The 19,124-nt window shown below is 41.4% G+C and overlaps 1 protein-coding gene across 2 annotated transcripts in view; it reads right to left on the bottom strand.

The window, feature by feature from the left end:
* Positions 1-19,124, bottom strand: part of fhit (fragile histidine triad diadenosine triphosphatase) — a 147,688-nt gene that overhangs the window by 15,124 nt on the left and 113,440 nt on the right. Inside the window, exons 1-3 of one of the 2 annotated variants that reach the window (XM_089011071.1) lie at positions 12,676-12,728; positions 11,193-11,349; positions 5,936-5,965 (exon numbers count right to left, since the gene is read on the bottom strand). In XM_089011071.1, coding sequence (XP_088867197.1) covers positions 5,936-5,965; positions 11,193-11,349; positions 12,676-12,716 — 228 coding nt within the window. In that variant the 5' untranslated portion in view covers positions 12,717-12,728. Of the gene's footprint in view, positions 1-5,935; positions 5,966-11,192; positions 11,350-12,675; positions 12,729-19,124 lie in introns of those variants that run through there. The other variant, XM_089011070.1, reaches the window with a different exon arrangement.

Here is a 19,124-nt window from a genome sequence, read left to right as displayed (position 1 = left end):
AAACAAGATATTCTAAGAGGATCTTCGCGCGGGGTCCACTCCACCACTTCCTCGAGAAGGCTGCCCTCTCTTGTTCCCCCACATTCACTCTTCCCCCCCCCCCCCTTACTACTTTAATGCAGACCAGATGTGGGTGAGGATAAGAATAGATTGGAACACACGTCCCCTACTGGGGACACTCAGTTGTTACACCAATTTTTTTCTCACAAGAAATGTCTTCATGTATTGCTGACCTTAAAAAATTCGGTGACTTCTCAAATTCTATTATACATTGACGACATCTTAATTGCTTCACCGACTGAAGATGAGAACAAGACTGTGTCAATAGCTTTGTTCCAATATTTAGCGAATACAGGTAACAAAGCTTCTTTGGATAAATTACAGTTTTCCAAAAATAAGTTGAACTTCTAAAGAAAAAAGATGATGACATTTCTACAACCTGATTTGGATGACATCCCTTTATCTGGCAGCATCCACACTGAAAGTATTGCTGATGGTTCATTACCAAAAACGTATTCAACACAAACAGCAGAAATTGTCGCATTGACTGAAGCGTGTAAATGGGCGGAAGGAAAAACAGTGACTATTTTTACAGACAGTCAATATGCGTTTTCCACACTTCACTGCTTTGCAGCTCAGTGGAACCGCAGAGGAATGACTACATCGAACGGAAAATCTGTTGAACATGCAGATTTATTGAGAGGCTTATTGAAAGCTATCCTCCTTCCAAAAAGTGTAGCTGTATGCAAATGTGCAGCGCACACGAGGGCTAAAGACAGAATTAGCTCAGAATTAGAGCAGATGCAGCCGCCAAGAAGGCAGCTCAGACTACTTTCAATTTGGTAAATCAAGAAATGCATGAATTAGTGCCTACACAAGTTTTGAAGGACATGCAAGCGTTAGCTACGAAATCAGAAAAAGATTTGTGGCTTGCCGATGGTGCTAAGCTCGTTTATGAGCTGTATGAAATAGACAACAAACCATGTTTACCGAGAAACATGTTCCCTATGGTGGCTCGATTGAGCCATGGCGGTTCACATGTATCAACAGCGGGCATGGTGTTTATAGCAGGGAAAGTATTCCATTTAAGAAGAGGTTTCAATTCGTATACAAAAAACTTTTGTCGGAGTTGTTTGATTTGCTGTAAACACAATCCACAAGGTAACATGCGACCAAAAAGAGGAACATTTCCACAGGGCTCACACCCCTTTGAAGTGGTCCACATGGATTTCATTGAACTAAGCACAAGTAATTCTTATAAATAATGTTTGGTGTTAATTGATTCATTCACCAGATGGGGGAAATTGTGCCTTCAAAGAAATACAATACATTATCCGTTGCAAAAGCGTTATGCAAACATATTATTCCAGAACATGGCATACCAGGAATAATTTGGAGTGATATTGGTCATTAACATTTTGTTAATGACGTAATAACCAAAATTTCTGAACATTTAGGTATTAAATTAAAGAACCACTGTGCACATCATCCACAGAGTGCAAGATTAGTTGAAAGAACGAATGGTACGATAAAAAATCGACTCAGAAAAACGATGGAGGCAACAGTCAAATTAAGGCCTGAACAGCTATTTCTGATTAAACTACAGTAAAGTCTCGTTATATCGATATCGGATATATCGATAGTCCCGGTTATATCGATACTATTTCTATGCACGCACGGAGAAAATTACATGCAAACAGGGTCGGATATATCGATAGTCCCGGTTATATCGATATTTTTTCGGACTCCCTTGAATATCGATATAACGAGACTTTACTGTATATATATATATGAAAATAATGCCCACTAATAATGGCTTAACGCCTTTTGAGATATTGCAATGGAAGACCATTTTTCCTCCACTATGGGAAGGTGAACTTTGGGCAAAAGAATGAATCAGATCCAAGCGTTTTGTTGGCAAAATCGTGTAAAATTTTTACAACAAAAAAGAGGTCCACAGCACGTGTACTGACGCAGTCCTTTGTTCCTTCCACAGCAACAGAGGCTGCTGTGCCCGGAGACAAGGTGCTGATCAAGGTCTGCACCAAAGTCGGAGGGGCCATTCACCGTGCTGATCAAGATCGCCGAAAGAACCACCTGGGTGCATCAAAGCCACTGCAAGATCGCTCACCAACCAGATCCTGAGCAGGTGGAAGAGAGATGGAGCCAAACTACTCAATAGCCATGGGTTTGGTCCACATCATCTTGCTGTATGAATTAGTGGAGGCAATCCAGATGACGCACGTAAAGCCTCCCATTCCATCAGCCTGCCAAACTCCACCCTTACATCCAACGACGGCAGAAAAGCATGGCACATCCTCTAGCCTGCTTTCCACTAGAAACTGCAGGAATTGTGTCATTTCCCCTTAGCGTCCTCGTGAACGAAGCACGACAAGATGGAAGCAATTATCCTAAAGAGTTTTGGTACGCTCGTATCAAGTCCGGGAAGGCTTGGACCACTGGTTGGGATTCCGTTGTGGTCCGTTCTAAGCCTAACACAGAATGGGTTGGAAATAACTGTGCCCAAGAAGCAAAACGAATCGTCGTCAAGATAGCTCGAGGGAACTGGTTAGGAACAGGAACTGGAACCGGTACAATGACTGATATCCAACTCGCCATCATAACTCATGATGTTGCAGGATGCATGGACTTGAGACTCTGTCCTGATTCTCGTGAACATCACACTGGTTTTCCCGTAACTATATGCATCATGTCATCTTTGACATCACAGGTCGTGACATCGCCGTTCCAAAATAAACCGCACATCAGACTGACAGCCTATGTTGAAATACCTGCCAAAAAAGCCCAAAATTCAGGTGTCATGGACGCATTATATCAACCGTTTGCAGGAGAAAAACATGACTGGAATCCATTGTTATCAAACACGTGGTATTGCTATGCTACACCAATTGCTAAACAAAATAGGAAAAGTAATTGTTTTGTTTGTTCGTATATGCCACATTCCGTGACGCAACAAAGGGTGCATTCAAAGGTATTTGGAGATAAAATGGCTCGAGCTGCACATATGTTAATATCTTCGCATAAACCTGATCAACATTTTCCAGTTCTTCGCAATGCTTCGAGAGGAGAGATTGTTCCAAGTTTAGATACCATTTTGGAAACTGAAAATCAGGTTATGACCGAGAGCGGATTGCGATTACCAGTATGCGTTGCAATATACGGTACAGGTCAAAACTTAGGTTTTATAGATGAGGATAGATGTTTATATGTGCTACCGTTAAACACCAATGTCACCATCTTACCCGTATCTTCACATCTTTGGTGGTTATGTGGTTGGAAAGTATATTCTTTTATTGCTCCGAGAGCCTACGGTATGTGAGCACCTGGCACTGTAACTGACAATACTTTCATCGTTACCAGTCGTTCAGCGCGCCATCATGTGAAAAGAAGAGTGTCGTTTAAGCCCCATGATTCGATCTGGGGAACTGATGTTCCAGAACAATTCAAACACCATAGCACGGGAAGTAAGCTAATGTTAGCTCTTTTTCCACAAATTGGAGTGGCTAAAAACATGCTACGAATTGAAACAATTGACTACAGGTTTCAAGTGTTTGTAAATGCCAGTTTGGAAGTAAATGAAATGCAAAACACTGAAATTGCAGCAATTAGACAAATGGTGCTGCAAAATAGAATGGTTTAGAATGGACCTTTTGACGGCCCCACAAGGGGGCGTCTGTGCTATGGTGGGTGACACTGTTGTACGTACATACCCGAAGAAGCGAATTCCATAAACATGACTGATGCTTTGTCTGTTGTCAGGAATCTCAGAGACGCCATGGCCAAAGATCGACGGACTGATCACCCGTGGATCTTTGACGGGCTCTTTGGGGGCTCTTGGTATCGGACTTTGCTCAGAGTGTTTATCCCTTTCGCAATTGTGATTGTATTTATTTTCTTAGTCATTGGTTGTATTATTCCATGCTTAAGAGCAATGCTAATGAATATGATAACTAATTCTCAGGTGAATTACGCAAAGGTTTTGTATCAACAAATGCGTGAAGGGGACCCTGTGTTGTAGCTAGGAATAGTACACCATGGCCAGAGTGTGGTTGCTCCAACAAACAAAAGCAAAAAAAGAAACGGAGAGCCGAGAAGGAGTTTTCCTCATTAAAATTTAAAAACCCTAAAAAATGGAGAGGTTACATATCACAGCAGCAAAGTTGTGATAGAGGTTTTTCGCCTTCTCCATGGTGTTAGTTAGATTAGTTAGATAATATTAGATAATGTTAGATAGATTAGATTCGATTAGATTAGATTAGTAAAGCAAGAATAAAGAATGGTTCCCTGTGCAGTTAGTTTGATGTGCATGCATGAAAACTTTTGGAAATGTATGAACTGATGTTTAAATGTACAACAGGCGGGAATGATAGTGTTTTATGCACATTAGTAAACATATTAGGTTATTTCATGTTTAGCTTAGTACACATTATGATTATTGCACGTTTAATTTCAGTCTAATAGCATTATCAATCTTATTAGTTCAATAGTCGTTGCAAAGAAGCAACGGCTCCAACTTCAATCTAAGACCCTCCCAACACTGAGTTGTCTGTAGCTGATTGGACAACAGATCGCTGTTGTGGACATTCAAAAACTTGTCAGAGCGGGAGCTCGTTCTCTTTGTTCCTATCTTTGTCCGTGTGCTCATGTCTCCGCTCCGACTTAGACGAGAAGTGCTTTTTCTGTCTCACTAGAATAAAGTAGTTTTTTGTTCACCATCTATCGTCGTTACTCATATTTTATCACTGAACTTCTTTGAACACCGAACCAGGAAAGAAGAAGAATTTAAACGGAACAGGTCCAGTGCCAGGGTTTTTGTCATTGTCACTCAAATTCCAGAACCCACAGAATAATGACTTTTAGGACGACATCAACATTCGATACAGCGTTAGAAACCTTAGATTTTCTTCTTTCATCAGAAAAAAATGTAAATTCCTAAGTGATATGGGCCTGGAGTTATCTGATCTTGAAATGGGGGCGGCTGTCCAAATACAATGCAATACATATATATTGGTTGATATAGCGCTTTAACAACAGCCAAAGCTGGAACAAAGCGCTAACATGAAAAATAGGGAAATGCTAAAATATTGCCAGAGGTCTGACCGGTGCTTTATCGGCACTCCCTGAACGCACAGTGGGATTTAACCCCCCAAAAATATTGAAATGAAAACACATGTATTTTTCTTCTTCTTCTTCTTCTTCTTCTTCTTCTTCTTCTTCTTCTTCTTCTTCTTCTTCTTCTTCTTCTTCTTCTTCTTCTTCTTCTTCTTCTTATTATTATTATTATTATTATTATTATTATTATTATTATTTCAGTGCAGAGCGGCGGTGCGTATGTGGAATGGTCCTGTTTCATCTTGAACAGCTTCATACGACAAAAAGGGTGCAGAAAGTGCTGAAATTTGAATGACTGTGTCTTTGTTTGTTTTTTTTTGATTTTTGTTCTTTTGACTTCAAGATGGCACTCTGAGAGTGGCTGCCTTTCCAGCAGCTCCTGTATTTTGTTTTTCTATCTGTTTCTTTCCTTTCCTTTCCTCTTCCTTCCATAACTTTGCTGCTGTGAAATGTCAATTTCTCCATTGACAGACTAATAAAGGCGAATCCAATGCAATCCAATCCAAACAGCATGAAATTTAAGTTGAATGTGAACATTTGAATACAACTTTGAGTGTAAATGGTTGGCAATTCCTCATTAATATCATCAAAATGGATTCCGAGTCAACTTGTTGATTTATTTTTTTTTGAATGGTCTCCTACAAATTGAGATGAAACCCTTTTAGTGTATGGCTCCAAATAAATAATTGATCAATGCGAAGAGTTTTGAACTGGAAATGAAATACAATGGTTATTTAATGGAGTAGAACGACTGCCGAATCTTCGTGACATATTAAAACCTCGTGAAATATTCAGTTGTCACCTTCACAGTTTGTCCGGCTTCGGGGCCATCCTAGAGGGAAAAAAAACGTCATTAGAAAAGATTTTGAAATTCAATTTCAAGGTGTCCTTCACTGATTATTCTTTTTTTCATCACTGTTTATGCATGAGAAAAGTCAAAATAAGTCTCTGACAGCGAAGAGTGATACAGTGATACCTTGGCTAACGAACGCTTTAGCTTACGAACTTTTCGCCTTCCGAACAATAAATTTGCGAGAATACAATCTTGGCGTACGAACTAGTTTTCGGCAAACGAACCAAACCACACAGCTCCACGCTAGTTTTCCCACCCCATTTGAGTGCGGATGTGGTTTGTTATCATGTGGAGTAATTTTGCTACTATGGGACCAAAAAAGACCCCACAACAGGCTAGTGTTAATCCGAAGATGACACAAAAGAAAATGACGATCGAGTAGAAGGAGATATTCGACAAACGCCAATGAGGTGTGCGTTTGTGAGACTTGGCGTCCCAGTACCATTACGTTAAGTCGACCATTGACAACTACTATCACAAAGGTAAATAAAAAGGTAAATACAATGATTTATTTTATTCTATTATATAGTACAGTTTATTTCTTTAATTACAATCCAATAGCATGTTTATTATACATAAAATAAGGTATATTTTGTGCAGTTTTATAGAAAACTATGTTTTATGGGGACCTGGGAACGGATTATTCTCCTTTTTAATGGTTTCTTATAGGAAATACATGTTGCATATATATTTACACAATAGCTCAGTTGACATGACTTTGTCCCGCCTCCCCAACAGAACGATGGACTGAATGTTGACGGATGCCTGCAACGACCGAGGGCGGTCTGCTCAATGACAGCCTTGCGATGTGTCACCCCACCCGATCCAAGACGCAAATGATATTTATTTGCAAGTCTGATGACAAAACCAGCGCTGCAGTTTGATGAGGCCGTTCGTTCACACGTACGCTTTGCCTCAGGGTGTTGTTGCTCTGCCTCGGCCCACAATAACCGCATTGAAAATTTATTCTAAAAGGTGAGATAAAAAAACACATGCCTGCTGTAATAAGATGGTGCATATAGCAGCTGGTTTTTATTTTTATTTAGCTGGTCATTATTGTTTTTATAATAATAATTATTGTTGCCCAAAATGTTTTTTCTTATCATCAATTGTATCAGATAATTTTTTTAATAGGAAATACACACTGATGAGAGAGAAAAAACATATCTCCCGCTGAGAGTAATACAGTGAAAAATGAAATACAGTGATACCTCAGCTTACAAACTTAATTGGTTGCCAATAAATGTGTTTCAGGCGAAGTTTGTCTTCTAAACATTTATTTCCCGTAACAAACCATAAAAATGAGAATAATCCGTTCCCGGGTCCCCATAAAACATACTTTTCCACTAAATAAGCCTTAAAACTACACAAAATGTACCTTATTTTATGTATAATAAATGTGCTATAGTATTGTATTGAAAGAAATAAACTGTAATAATAAAGTCGTTTTATTGAACTTTGTGATGGTCATTGATGTAACTGTCTCTTGATGATATTCGAGTGAAGTTGCTGTGCTTTCTCAGCGATAATACCCTCACTCACACTGTCCCTTGCTAGCTGCTTTTCATTAACCCAAATCAATCTCCTCTTTCATCTGGAACTGCTTCGTGTAACAAAGAGGGTACAGAAAGTGCTTAAGAATGAATGACTCTCTGTGTATTTGTGTTGTCATGTTATTTGTTATTTCGTTTTTTTTTGTTCTTTTGACTTCAAAACGGTGCCTCGAGAGTGGCAGCCTTTCCAGCACCTTCTGTATTTTGTTTTTCTACTTTCATTCCTTTCATAACTTTGCTGCTGTGAAATGCAAAATTTCTCCACTGCGAGACTAATAAAGGCAAATCCAATCCATCCATCCATCCATCCATCCATCCATCCATCCATCCATCCATCCATCCATCCATCCATCCATCCATTTTCCGTACCGCTTATTCCTTAGTAGGGTCGCGGGGGGTGCTGGTGCTTATCCCAGCTGTCTTCGGCCACGAGGCAGGGGACACCCTGAATTGGTTGCCAGCCAATCACAGGGCACACAAAGACAAACAACAGTCACTCTCACACTCACACTTACGGACAATTTGGAGTGTTCAATCAGCCTGCAATGCATGTTTTTGGAATGTGGGAGGTCTCACGTTTTGCAAGGTGGTGATGGCGGGTGCGGATCCCAAAAAGCAGGCAGGAGTGAGCAGGAGGTTGTTTGACAAATTGTATTAAAATAAAGGTCAGCAGGAACAAAATGTAAAACATCAAAATCATCTGAACGGAAAAAATACAAAGTATCAAAAGAAAATCAAGTGTAAAAGTCTGCCAAGGTTAAACAAACACATGCACTGCATACACAATGCATACAAAGCCGGATGGTCGTGCCGGGTGTCCTTTTAAGTGTCAGTGATTAAAACGACCAGCACCTGCGAGGCTGCAGGCAGGGCTGACGTCGCAACCTGATGGTCGCCAATCTGATCGGGACGACCAGCACCTGTGCAGGTGCAGGCGGGGCCGACAGCGCCCCCGTTGGTCGCCAACCAGATCATGACAGGAAGAAGCCGGAGGACCCGGAGAAAACCCACGCGGACCCAGGCAAATCCAATCCAATACAACAGAAGGTTTTCTTTTGTGTCCTCTTTGCCTTTACACTAGTTTGTGGTGGGGTCTTTTTAGGTCCCATAATATCAAAAGTACGACACTCGATAACAAACCACGTCTGAACCACTCAAACAAAGGGGGTGATGAAAACTAGTCCGCCAGCTAAGACTATATGCTCAAGAATTTAATGTTCCTAAGGTGAAAGGTTCGTGAGCTAAAGCGTCCGTAAACTGAGGTGTCACTGTACTTTGATGAGCTGTCATATGTTCATTTTACAATTTTAATCTGAATGATCAATTTCCTAGTCAAAGCGACATCAAGGTAAAGGTTGCTCTTCATTGTTTTTCTCTTTGGTTCTCTTGCCAACCTGTGAAACAATTTATTTGACAGGGCCACAGCGCAGGTAAGGTGCTGTTTTCATATTAGCATATATATCACCCGTTATGCAAAAAAAGGCTTTTCAATCAGAGGTGAGAGCTTGCCTGTAAAACGTTGGTAGGTGTCAGAGATTGCTTTGAATTCCACGTCTCTCGTATCATATTCAATGTTGGACACGAGAGTGAATCAAGGTGTACAATATTGACGTCATGAAAGTACAGTTTGATACAATTTGTTTTTGGGACTTTAAATGATGACTATGAAATGTTTTGAAAACCGAAATGGCTCTGAAAACAAATGTCCATTTTATATACTATTATGGATGTTAACTGATGTAAATTATTTATTGTATTTCATGTTAGATTAGGAATTGGACTGTCACTCAACCCGGAAGTAACTGAAATAGAAATAAATCTAGCTAGATAGCTAATAGATAGATCACTAGAGCTAATACATAGCTAATAGATAGATTGCTCACCTGCAGAAAAAATATCATGTGACTGTAAAGTGTCCTTGATAGTTTTGAAAGGCGCTTATAAATGAAATGTATTATTATTTCTAATAGATAGCTAATAGCTAGCTACCGACAGCTAGTAGTGACTAAGCTATATTGACATTTATCCGCTGGGTATTTATATGGAGAATATGAATATAAGGCTATTTTTTTTGGCCAGTTCATTTTGTAGAATAAACACTAGCTACAGGTAGCTAGAGAGATAGAGAGACAGCTAGCAAGAGAGATAGCTAGTTAGAAGCGTGTGTGGCTGCCGCTGCTCACCCACAGAAAGACTTATCCTGTGATTGTAAAGTGACTTTGAAAGTTTTGAAAGGCGCTTTTAGATGAAATGTATTATAATTATAATAGATAGATATTATATACAGTAAAGTCTCGTTATATCGATATCGGATATATCGATAGTCCCGGTTATATCGATACTATTTCTATGCACGCACGGAGAAAATTACATGCAAACAGGGTCGGATATATCGATAGTCCCGGTTATATCGATATTTTTTCGGACTCCCTTGAATATCGATATAACGAGACTTTACTGTATATTATAATAGAGAGATAGGGCGGCCCGGTAGTCGAGTGGTTAGCACACCGGCTTCACAGTGCACCGGTCGTCGGTTCGCGTCCCGGTCCGGCCTCCCTGTGTGGAGTTTGCATGTTCCCCGGACCCGCGTGGGTTTTCTCCGGGTCCTCCGGTTTCCAAAAACATGCATTGCAGGCAGATTGACCACTCCAAATTGTCCCTAGGTGTGAGTGTGAGAGTGACTGTTGTATGTCTTTGTGTGCCCTGCGATTGGCTGGGCACCATTTCAGGGTGTCCCCCGCCTCGTGCCCGAAGACAGCTGAGATAGGCTCCAGCAACCCCCGCGACCCTAATGAGGAATAAGCGGTACGGAACATGAGATGAGATGAGATGAGAGATAGATAGCTAGAGCTAATACATAGCTAATAGCTAGCTCGCGACAACTAGTAGTGATTATGATATATTGACATTTATCCGTTGGGTATTTATATGGAGCATATGAATATAAGGCTATTTTTTGCTAGTTCCTTTTGTAGAATAAACACTAGCTATAGCTAGCTAGAAAGATAGAGAGACAGATAGCTAGAGAGCTAGCAAGCTAGCTAGCTAGAGAGATAGACAGATAGCTATCTAGAGAGATAGCTAGTTAGAGGTGCGTGTGGCTGCCGCTGCTCACCCACAGAAAAACCTATCCTGTGATTGTAAAGTAAATGTATTATTATTATTATTATTATTATTATTATTATTATTATACTGTTATTTCAAAGGCCACCTCATAGAGTCTCTTGTTTTGAAGGCCACATTTGACAGGATGTTTTGACTGGAAGTTAACATATAGCCATTATGTTCGGTTCTTCGTAAGCACATGTGGTACCATTTTTTCGTCTCAAGCCAGTGGCTCTTTTATTGTAGATCCTTTGACATCACCGTCCATAAATTTATGTTTAGATATAAGAGAAGACTCATATTTTGGAATGTGGGAGGAAAAAGGAGGACCCGGAAAAACCCATGTGAGCCCGAGTAGATCATGCAAACTCCACACACGACTTCTGTACCGTGAGGTCGCCACGCAAAGCACTCGGCTATTGGGCCGCCCCCAGTCATTTATTTTCATTAGGTAATCAAAGTTGAACGTTTGAATACAGAAAATCATTGAATCCTGTGTGTCACAAAAGCCAAAAGAAGACCCAGCGGTCTTGGTGTTTTTTTACCTGGATGGCAATGGTGAGAGATGTGGCATGGAAATGCTTTTCCACCAGGTCGGCAACTCTTTGGGTAGCGTTGAATAAATCTGCCACTTCATCTGGTCGAAGATCCCGAAAACGTTCCACTTGTCTCAGCGGGCAAACCAGTACGTCTGAAATGGTTCTGTTAAAGAACTTTTGGAATTCCAGAAACACTCACAGACCCTTCACATTTTGTATTCATTTTGGCAGTTCTATAGACTGTTAATGGTGTTTGGACTGGAGACAGTTCCACTGAAGAAAAGACAGGAAGCAGAGTTGGGGGTAACAGAGATGAAGATGTTGAGGTTTTCTTTGGGAGTGACCAGGTTGGATAGAATCAGGAATGAAGGACAGCTTAGAGCAGGGGTGGTCAACCAGTCACAGACTAAGAGCCACATTTTTTACTATGTTACTGCAAAGAGCCACATCAAGATGGTGGTGCGTGAACACTCCCCTCTCTCTCCCGGCAAATTGGCCTTTTTGTGTTTATTATGTTTGTTAAAGTCATTCTAGTGCTTTGCACGCTGGGTCCGAGAGCACAGTAATTTCATCTGTGCTGTGTGTCATGCATATGAGCATATTTGACAATATCGCTGACTTTGATAAACATGGGCACACATGAACACTCCATCGCCCCATCCCTCACACACACAGACCTCTGCTCAGACAGATTTATTATAAGTACATATCACATTTTAAATACAAAATCAACACATATATCGGAAATTGACTCCTAGAGTACTAAAACCACAGGCAACAAAGAACACTGTCTTTACATACACAAACTCAGTTCAACCAGGTCCACAAACAAAAATTGAATAATTTACAATAGTTTGCATGTTGCTTAGTGGGACTTCTGGCATTCTTTGTCTTGGACAATCCTCATTAAATCTGGCTTGCATTCTGTTGTTGCCACTCGAAGCAATTCTTTTACATGAGTGTCAGTCAGAACCGATGGATGCTTTGATTTCAAATGTTTCAGGGTAGAAAACACAGACTCACAGACGTATGTTGACCCAAACATTAAGCGCGGCCGGTTTGACATTGGGGTATTTTTCCATTGGCACGCGTTTCCAGAACTCAATGGTCCCTTCCCTTAAAGCAGGTTTCAATTGATCTTCCTCACAAAGATCGATCATCTCTAACTCAGCCGCAGCTTCATCTGTGACTAGCGGGGCTTTCAAACAGTCCGTCACCGCATTAAACGGGTCGACAAGGAACGTAATCTGCGGCCTTTTCAGTTGTAGATCACGGAATCGTGTCACAAAGTTTTCGTGCAAGTTTTCAACCAGTGTTGCATATCTGGCTCTTTTCTTATCCAGGGTGTCGCTGGTGACTTGCCCGCTGGCTTTTAGCAGAGTGGAAAAATGTGTTCAATCTCCCTTTAGAATATGCGCCCTGAACAGCTTCAGTTTGTTCACAAACGCAAACACACTTTGCACCAAGTCAAGCAGAATTTTTTACTTACCCTGCAGGGGTAAGGTTCAGTTTGTCCAAGTGACACAGCATGTCGACCAAAAAAGCCAGATCCATAATTCACTCGTGCTCCGAATCTCCGACTGGTTGGCCATCCGTGGTTTACGACATAAATGATTGATTTTTATCTCACGTACATGCGTGTTAATGTCACGTGGTCAGCTTGATACCGTAATTTCAGGACTATCAGGTGCGCTCAAAAGTATTCACGACTCTCAGGTGCCCTTAAAAGTCTTCAATTTTCTCCAAAAATGTGCAGGTCGTGAAATTACGGTACATAGAGGATGAATGCGGCTGCCTATGTTTTGCTTTTCTACTTTCATTTCTTTCATAACTTTGCTGCTGTGAAATGTAAATTTCTCCACTGCGAGACTAATAAAGGCCAATACAATCCAATCCAATCCAATGGCAGCGCCAGCGCCAAACTTTTTTTACGCTTGTCATGTGGACGCCCCTTACGAGTTGGCCCCTTAAGAGCTACATGAAATCAGCCAAAGAGCCGCATGTGGCTCGGGAGCCGCGGGTTGGCCAGGCCTGGCTTAGAGCAACTAGAGAGAAAGTCAGTGAGACCAGACTGAGATGGTTTGTACATGTCCAGAGGACAGAGAGTGACTATATGAGGAGAAGCATGCTTAACCTTGAACTGCCAGGAAGGAGATCGAGAGGAAGATCAAAGAGGAAGTTTATGGATGTTGTCAAAGAGGACATGGAGGTAGTTGGTGTGAGAGAAGAGGATGCACAAAACCGGGTTAGATGGAGGACACTGATTCGTTGTGGCAACCCCAGAAGGGAAAAGCCCAAAGGAAAATAAAGAAGAAGAAGACTATCAATAGACTGTCCTGACTGATGAAGTCATTATCTATTGTTCTATCTCTAGAACAATAGAGGTAATCAGAGTGGAGAGGTAATCAGATTGGCTAATAAGGTGAAACCAGAGCCAAGGATAGTACAATCGAAGTAATCAGATTGGCTTCAGGGAGTGGCCCACTGCTCCCCAACCTTGGAGCAGGGACCAATCAGAGTAGGGGTCCGGCAGAGAGACCTATCAGAGCAGAGGTCTGGCATTGCCCCCTCTGTACATTAGGGGGATATCGAGCCAGGGTTACCAGCACAAATTTAGTTCCTCGCAAGAGGAGCCAAATGTCCGACACCTTCAAAGAAGCACAGGATGGATGACTCCTGTACGACTGAGAGCCGACACACACATATCCCATACTGCTGATTGATACAAACAAAATAACATTATTTATTTATGTGTACAGACAAATAGGATCTGGTTTCATCTGATTCCAATTAGCCTCACCCTGTACAAAGCTAACAGGAAAAGATCGTGTCCACATATGTGCAACCTTTCAAGTCTTTGAGTCTTTGTCTCGGTCAATCTCTTGCTTGAGTCTTCAGGGAGCGAGTTCATTTGGGGATTTTACAATGAAAATGAAGACCAAGAACGTTTGATAGCCTATTATTTCCTCCTACAGCTGTTTTTTTTTATAATTCAGTCCCAGGAGTACCGTTCATGTTGAAAAAAAAGTATTACAGATTGGTTTTCCATTGCAAATGCAATCATTCCTTTGAGGCAAGACATCTGCCCTCCTACCCCACCTCCTCAAACACAACCCTCACTCCCCACACCTGTGAAAACCATTACAATTGCCATTGCCATTGTCCCATTTGAAAAGTACAACAATGAATTCACATTATCCTGAAAAAAACATATTTCCCTGACCCCCTATCAACCTCATCTCGCAGACCATTTTCACACTAATTCTGTTGGTGTTTAAAGCAGTGTTCACCCAAGAAAATGACTTGATCAAGTAGAATTCATCACCGTGCAAAATGGAGACAACTACAGAGACAAACATTAGCCAGATGATCTGCCATTGGCTAGCGACCAGTCCAAGGTGCACCTAGCCTTTCGCCCAGTCAGTAGGCTTGTCACTAGCCAATCATAGTTTGTGAAAACTGCTCTGATAACAGGCCGGTAGGGACAAGGGCACACTGGCCAGAGTTAGCACACTGTATCGGTAGCGAGCTAGATAAGCAAATATATTGTTGTGTTAATTTAAGAGCAGTTTTGTCAACCTAAAATGGCTGAAGGAGGAGAATAAATGGATTTGGTTGCATATTTACTCTTAAAACCATTTTTAAGACGGACTTCAAGAAAAAAATGGTTATCATTAAGAAAGGTCAGTTATTGCCTGGCTAATGGTAGCCTTTAGTGGACATTTCAAGCTCATATAACTCCAGACCCATATAATTTAGGAATTAACTCTTTTTTGACAAAGGGCGAGAGTCAAAGGTTTCTTACGCTGTATTGAATGTTTACGTAGTCCTAACACTCAATATTCAATGGGTCCTGGAATTCAAATGACTTAAGAAAGGTCAGTCAGTTATTTCCTGGCTCATCAGTGGCAGGCTGTGGATTTCATCGCTAAGCCTTCAGTAGTGCTGTTTGAATCAATCCAGACTGAAAAAAACTTATGGTGTGATTTACGACAATTCCACTAGAGGGTATTTTAGCGAAGGAAAATAGATGTTTTGAAAGGGGAGTAAAAGAAGCTATTTTCATAAAACACCAAAATCCTTCACTAAACCGCTATGGTGGGGTGTGGTTCAATTTGGATCGTTCGTACAACACACTGCTTCGGCAATATAGGCTTAGTTATGCTGATGAGGTGATATCAGAGCAAATGGGGCAATCACGCCATCGTAGACCTTATACTCAGGCAGGACAATAGAATTAATCAGTCAGTACAATAGAAGTAATCAGTGGAGCCGCAGGGAGTCCTCTGCTCCCCACAACCTGAGAGCAGGGACCAATCATAGCAGAGTCCAGCACCGTCACGTCTGGACAGTAGGGAGCAGCAATACTTTTGTTTGCTGAAGAAGCATCTTGGATAAGAAGCGAAACGTCCGACACCTTCAAAGAAGTACAGATGACGGCTGAAGAAACCTTTTCATCAATACATATGGACTTTGCAGAAAATAAACTGCATTTTAAACACGCAAAAACATGTTTTCCGATTTAACCCAATGCATTTATCCCATTGCCTCCCAGCATCTACAGTGAAGTCTCATTACATCATCTATATCGGTTATATTGATAGGACTGCATATTACGATACTACAGTATTTTCATTTCCCGGCAAATTTCTAATCTTTTATGTATAATTAGTTCAGTTTAGTACGATACTGGGTTATTACGATAATCCGGTTACTACGGTGCCCTTTCATCTCCCACCAGCCATTTTGCTCTGCTTATATCGATCCAAAAGCAGTTTAAGCTGAATCGATATTTGCTTAAGGGTTTCTATACAGTACCACCATTAGCGATGTCTGTATCGGTCACACCATTGGTCACGTGACCAGCTTTCGTGTCTTGCACTGGGTAGCAGAGCTGCAAAAGCATCTGAAACATACTGTTGTCTTCTTATACAATATATAGTTGTTCAACACCAATTTCAACCATGGGGAAACGTAAGAATTGTGACCTCGGAACGAAGTACAAGGCAATAGTGGCTGTCGAGGAGAATCCAACAAGGAGCAAATCCTCCATCGCGAAAGAGTTTGATGTGCCGCAGAATACTTTGTCAACGTCAGTAATGTAAACGTTGCAGTTTTTGTTTTCCATATGTGTATTTAATTGTGTTGTATTCAGATATCTTTTTATTGCTTGCAATAATCACTATTTTTCATACAGTATGTACATGCGGGCGTTCGTGCTTTCTCTCGTGTGTATAGAACAATGTCGAGTGCTACTCAGAGTCACGATTGCAAGAGTGCGTTATGAAAATAATAAATGATGTTTTTATTCAATGCGTAAGTTTATTTTTCACTTCACGACAGTACAAAATCATGCTATATATGCAATCCATGAACTAAATGAGAAAATAACATGCCATATTAAAGATGCCCCATTTAATGCAGTTCGGCGCAGGATCGGATACGTATATCGATAGTCCAGTTATATCGATATTTTTTCTGACTCCCGAGAATATCGATATAACGAGACTTTACTGTACTTACATTCGTGTTAAAGTATTTCTTCACTTGCAAAGAAACCTTACTTTGCCACCTAGTAAGAGACCCAGAAAAAAGGCACAATATCAGAGGCCATGATGAAGGCAGCACACCCTAAAATCAATCAAAATGCCCTTTGATTCGGCAGTTTAAAATTGCGGATGGTCAAAACAAAAAGATCCATCACTGCCGTTGCAACAATGGTTTCTTTCGACCTGATTACTCCTGGCCCGCATTGGCCTCCATCATCCCATCACAGCCTGGGCGGGAATACACATACGCGAGCTTACACAAAGATAATGGCTTCAACTGAGTCATTCGCTTGTGATACGCTGGATATTACGACTCCGAAGAACAAAGAACATGAAAAGCTCAACTTTTATTAAATCAACTGCAAGAGTTTTCTCAGATTCTTGTATGAATGAGTAAAATTCACTGAATAAGGGCAGAAAACAGACTTCACCCAAAAGTGGTTGCTAAAAAGTCGAAAATTAATACACTCTTCATTTACTGAAAGTCATTTCACCAACCTACCGTAACCCAAGTGAGATGTTCTAACCAACTGCCATCCTGGAATTTATTCGGGAATTGAAATTATGACGTGGAGCGCCATTCCCAAATTTGTTTGGGTTTTGGGGTTTCTTGCTTGGGTGCCAAGAAAGAGCTGGGCAGACCTCTGGCAATGTTTTCCCATTCCACAAGTGGGCAGCATTTCCCTTTTTTTCCATGTTCGCGCTTTGTTCCAGCTTCAACTGTTGTTAAATAATAATAATAATAATAATAATAATAATAATAATAATAATAATAATAATATTAATAATAATAATAATCCTTTCAAAACTCTCTAGGTCACTTTACAGTTACAGGATCAGTTTTTCTGGGGGTGAGCAGCGGGTGGCAGCCACATGCGCCAGCATTCACTCAACCCGGAATAACTCAAATAGATAGAAAGTTAGCTAGCTAATAGATAACTAATAGATATCTTATTTATAAGCTATCTTATAGATAGCTTATAAATAGAAAATACATAGTTATCTAGATAGATAGCCAGCTAACAGATAACAAATGGATAGCTAGTCAGGTAGCCAGCTAGATCGCTAGCTAGATAGCCAGATAGCTAGCAATGAATGAGTGTGCAATGTTTTTAATCATAATAATAATACATTTCATTTATAAGCGCCTTTCAGAACCCTCAAGGACACTTTACAGTCACAAGATATTTTTTCTGCAGGTGAGCAGCGGCAGTTATCATCATCAATCATCGTTATTGCCAAGTATGTAGAACACACAAGGAATTTGTGTCCGGTTGAACACGCTGCACTAGTATCATCATCAAAAATTGAAAAGAGGCACTATACAGTTCCATTTGGGCTACTGTTCAAAGAGTTAATGGCTTGGGGGAAGAAGCTGTTTAAATGTCTGCTGGATTTGGTGCACATGGATCGGTAGCGCCTGCCTGAGAGGAGTAGCTGGAAAAGGTGGTGGGCAACGTGCTGAGGGTCCAGTATGATTTTCCGCGCCCTAGTTTGGATTCTTGCAGTGTGCAAGTCCTCGAGAGTGGGAAGGGCGGTGCCAATGGTTTTTCCGCCGTCCTAACTGTCCATTGAAGTCGGATTTTGTCCGTTTTTTTGTGGTGGCCTCGAACCAAACAGTGATGGATGAACACAGGATGGATTCGATGACAGCCATGTAGAAATGTTGAAGCACCTCCTGTGGCAGGCCATGCTTCTTTAGCAGCCTCAGTTGGGCCTTTTTCAGGATAGAGTTGGTGTTGACCTCCCACTTCATGCCCTGGGAGACTGTGATTCCCAGGAACTTGAAGGTCTCAACGGTTGACACAAGGCAGTTGGATAGTGTGAGGGGTAGCTGTGGTCATGGATGTTTCCTAAAGTCCATGATCATCTCTACTGTCTTGAGCATGTTCAGCTCCAGGTTGTGATGGCTGCACCAGAGCTCCAGCTGCTCCACTTGTTGTCGGTACGCAGACTCGTCGCCGTCTTTGATGAGACCGATGACCGTGGTGTCGTCTGCGAATTTTATGAATTTGACAGCTGGGTGCGGTTAGGTGCAGTCGTTCGTGTAGAGAGAGAAGAGCAATGGAGAGAAGACGCATCCCTGCGGGGCTCCAGTGCTCGTGGTTCGTGTTGAGGATGACCTCAGTCTGACCTGTTGTGTCCATCCTGTCAGGAAACTGAGGATCCATTGGCAGATCGTAATGGACACTCTGAGCTGGAGAGGTTTGGGGATGAGGAGTTCTGGGATGATGGTATTGAATGCAGAGCCGTAGTCCACAAACAGGATCCTTGCGTAGGTTCCCGTGTTGTCGAGGTGGTCGAAGATTGTCATGATTTGGTTGGCGACCAACGGGGGGCGCTGTCGGCCCCGCCTGCACCTGCACAGTGTCATGATCTGGTTGGCGAC

Source organism: Hippocampus bargibanti, linkage group LG12 (assembly GCF_051943395.1).
Source record: "Hippocampus bargibanti isolate YZ-2025 linkage group LG12, ASM5194339v1, whole genome shotgun sequence".
NCBI classification, from domain to species: Eukaryota; Metazoa; Chordata; class Actinopteri; order Syngnathiformes; family Syngnathidae; genus Hippocampus; species Hippocampus bargibanti.
The sequence above is the reverse complement of the archived record's forward strand: the minus strand, read 5'-3'. Positions and strand labels throughout refer to the sequence as shown.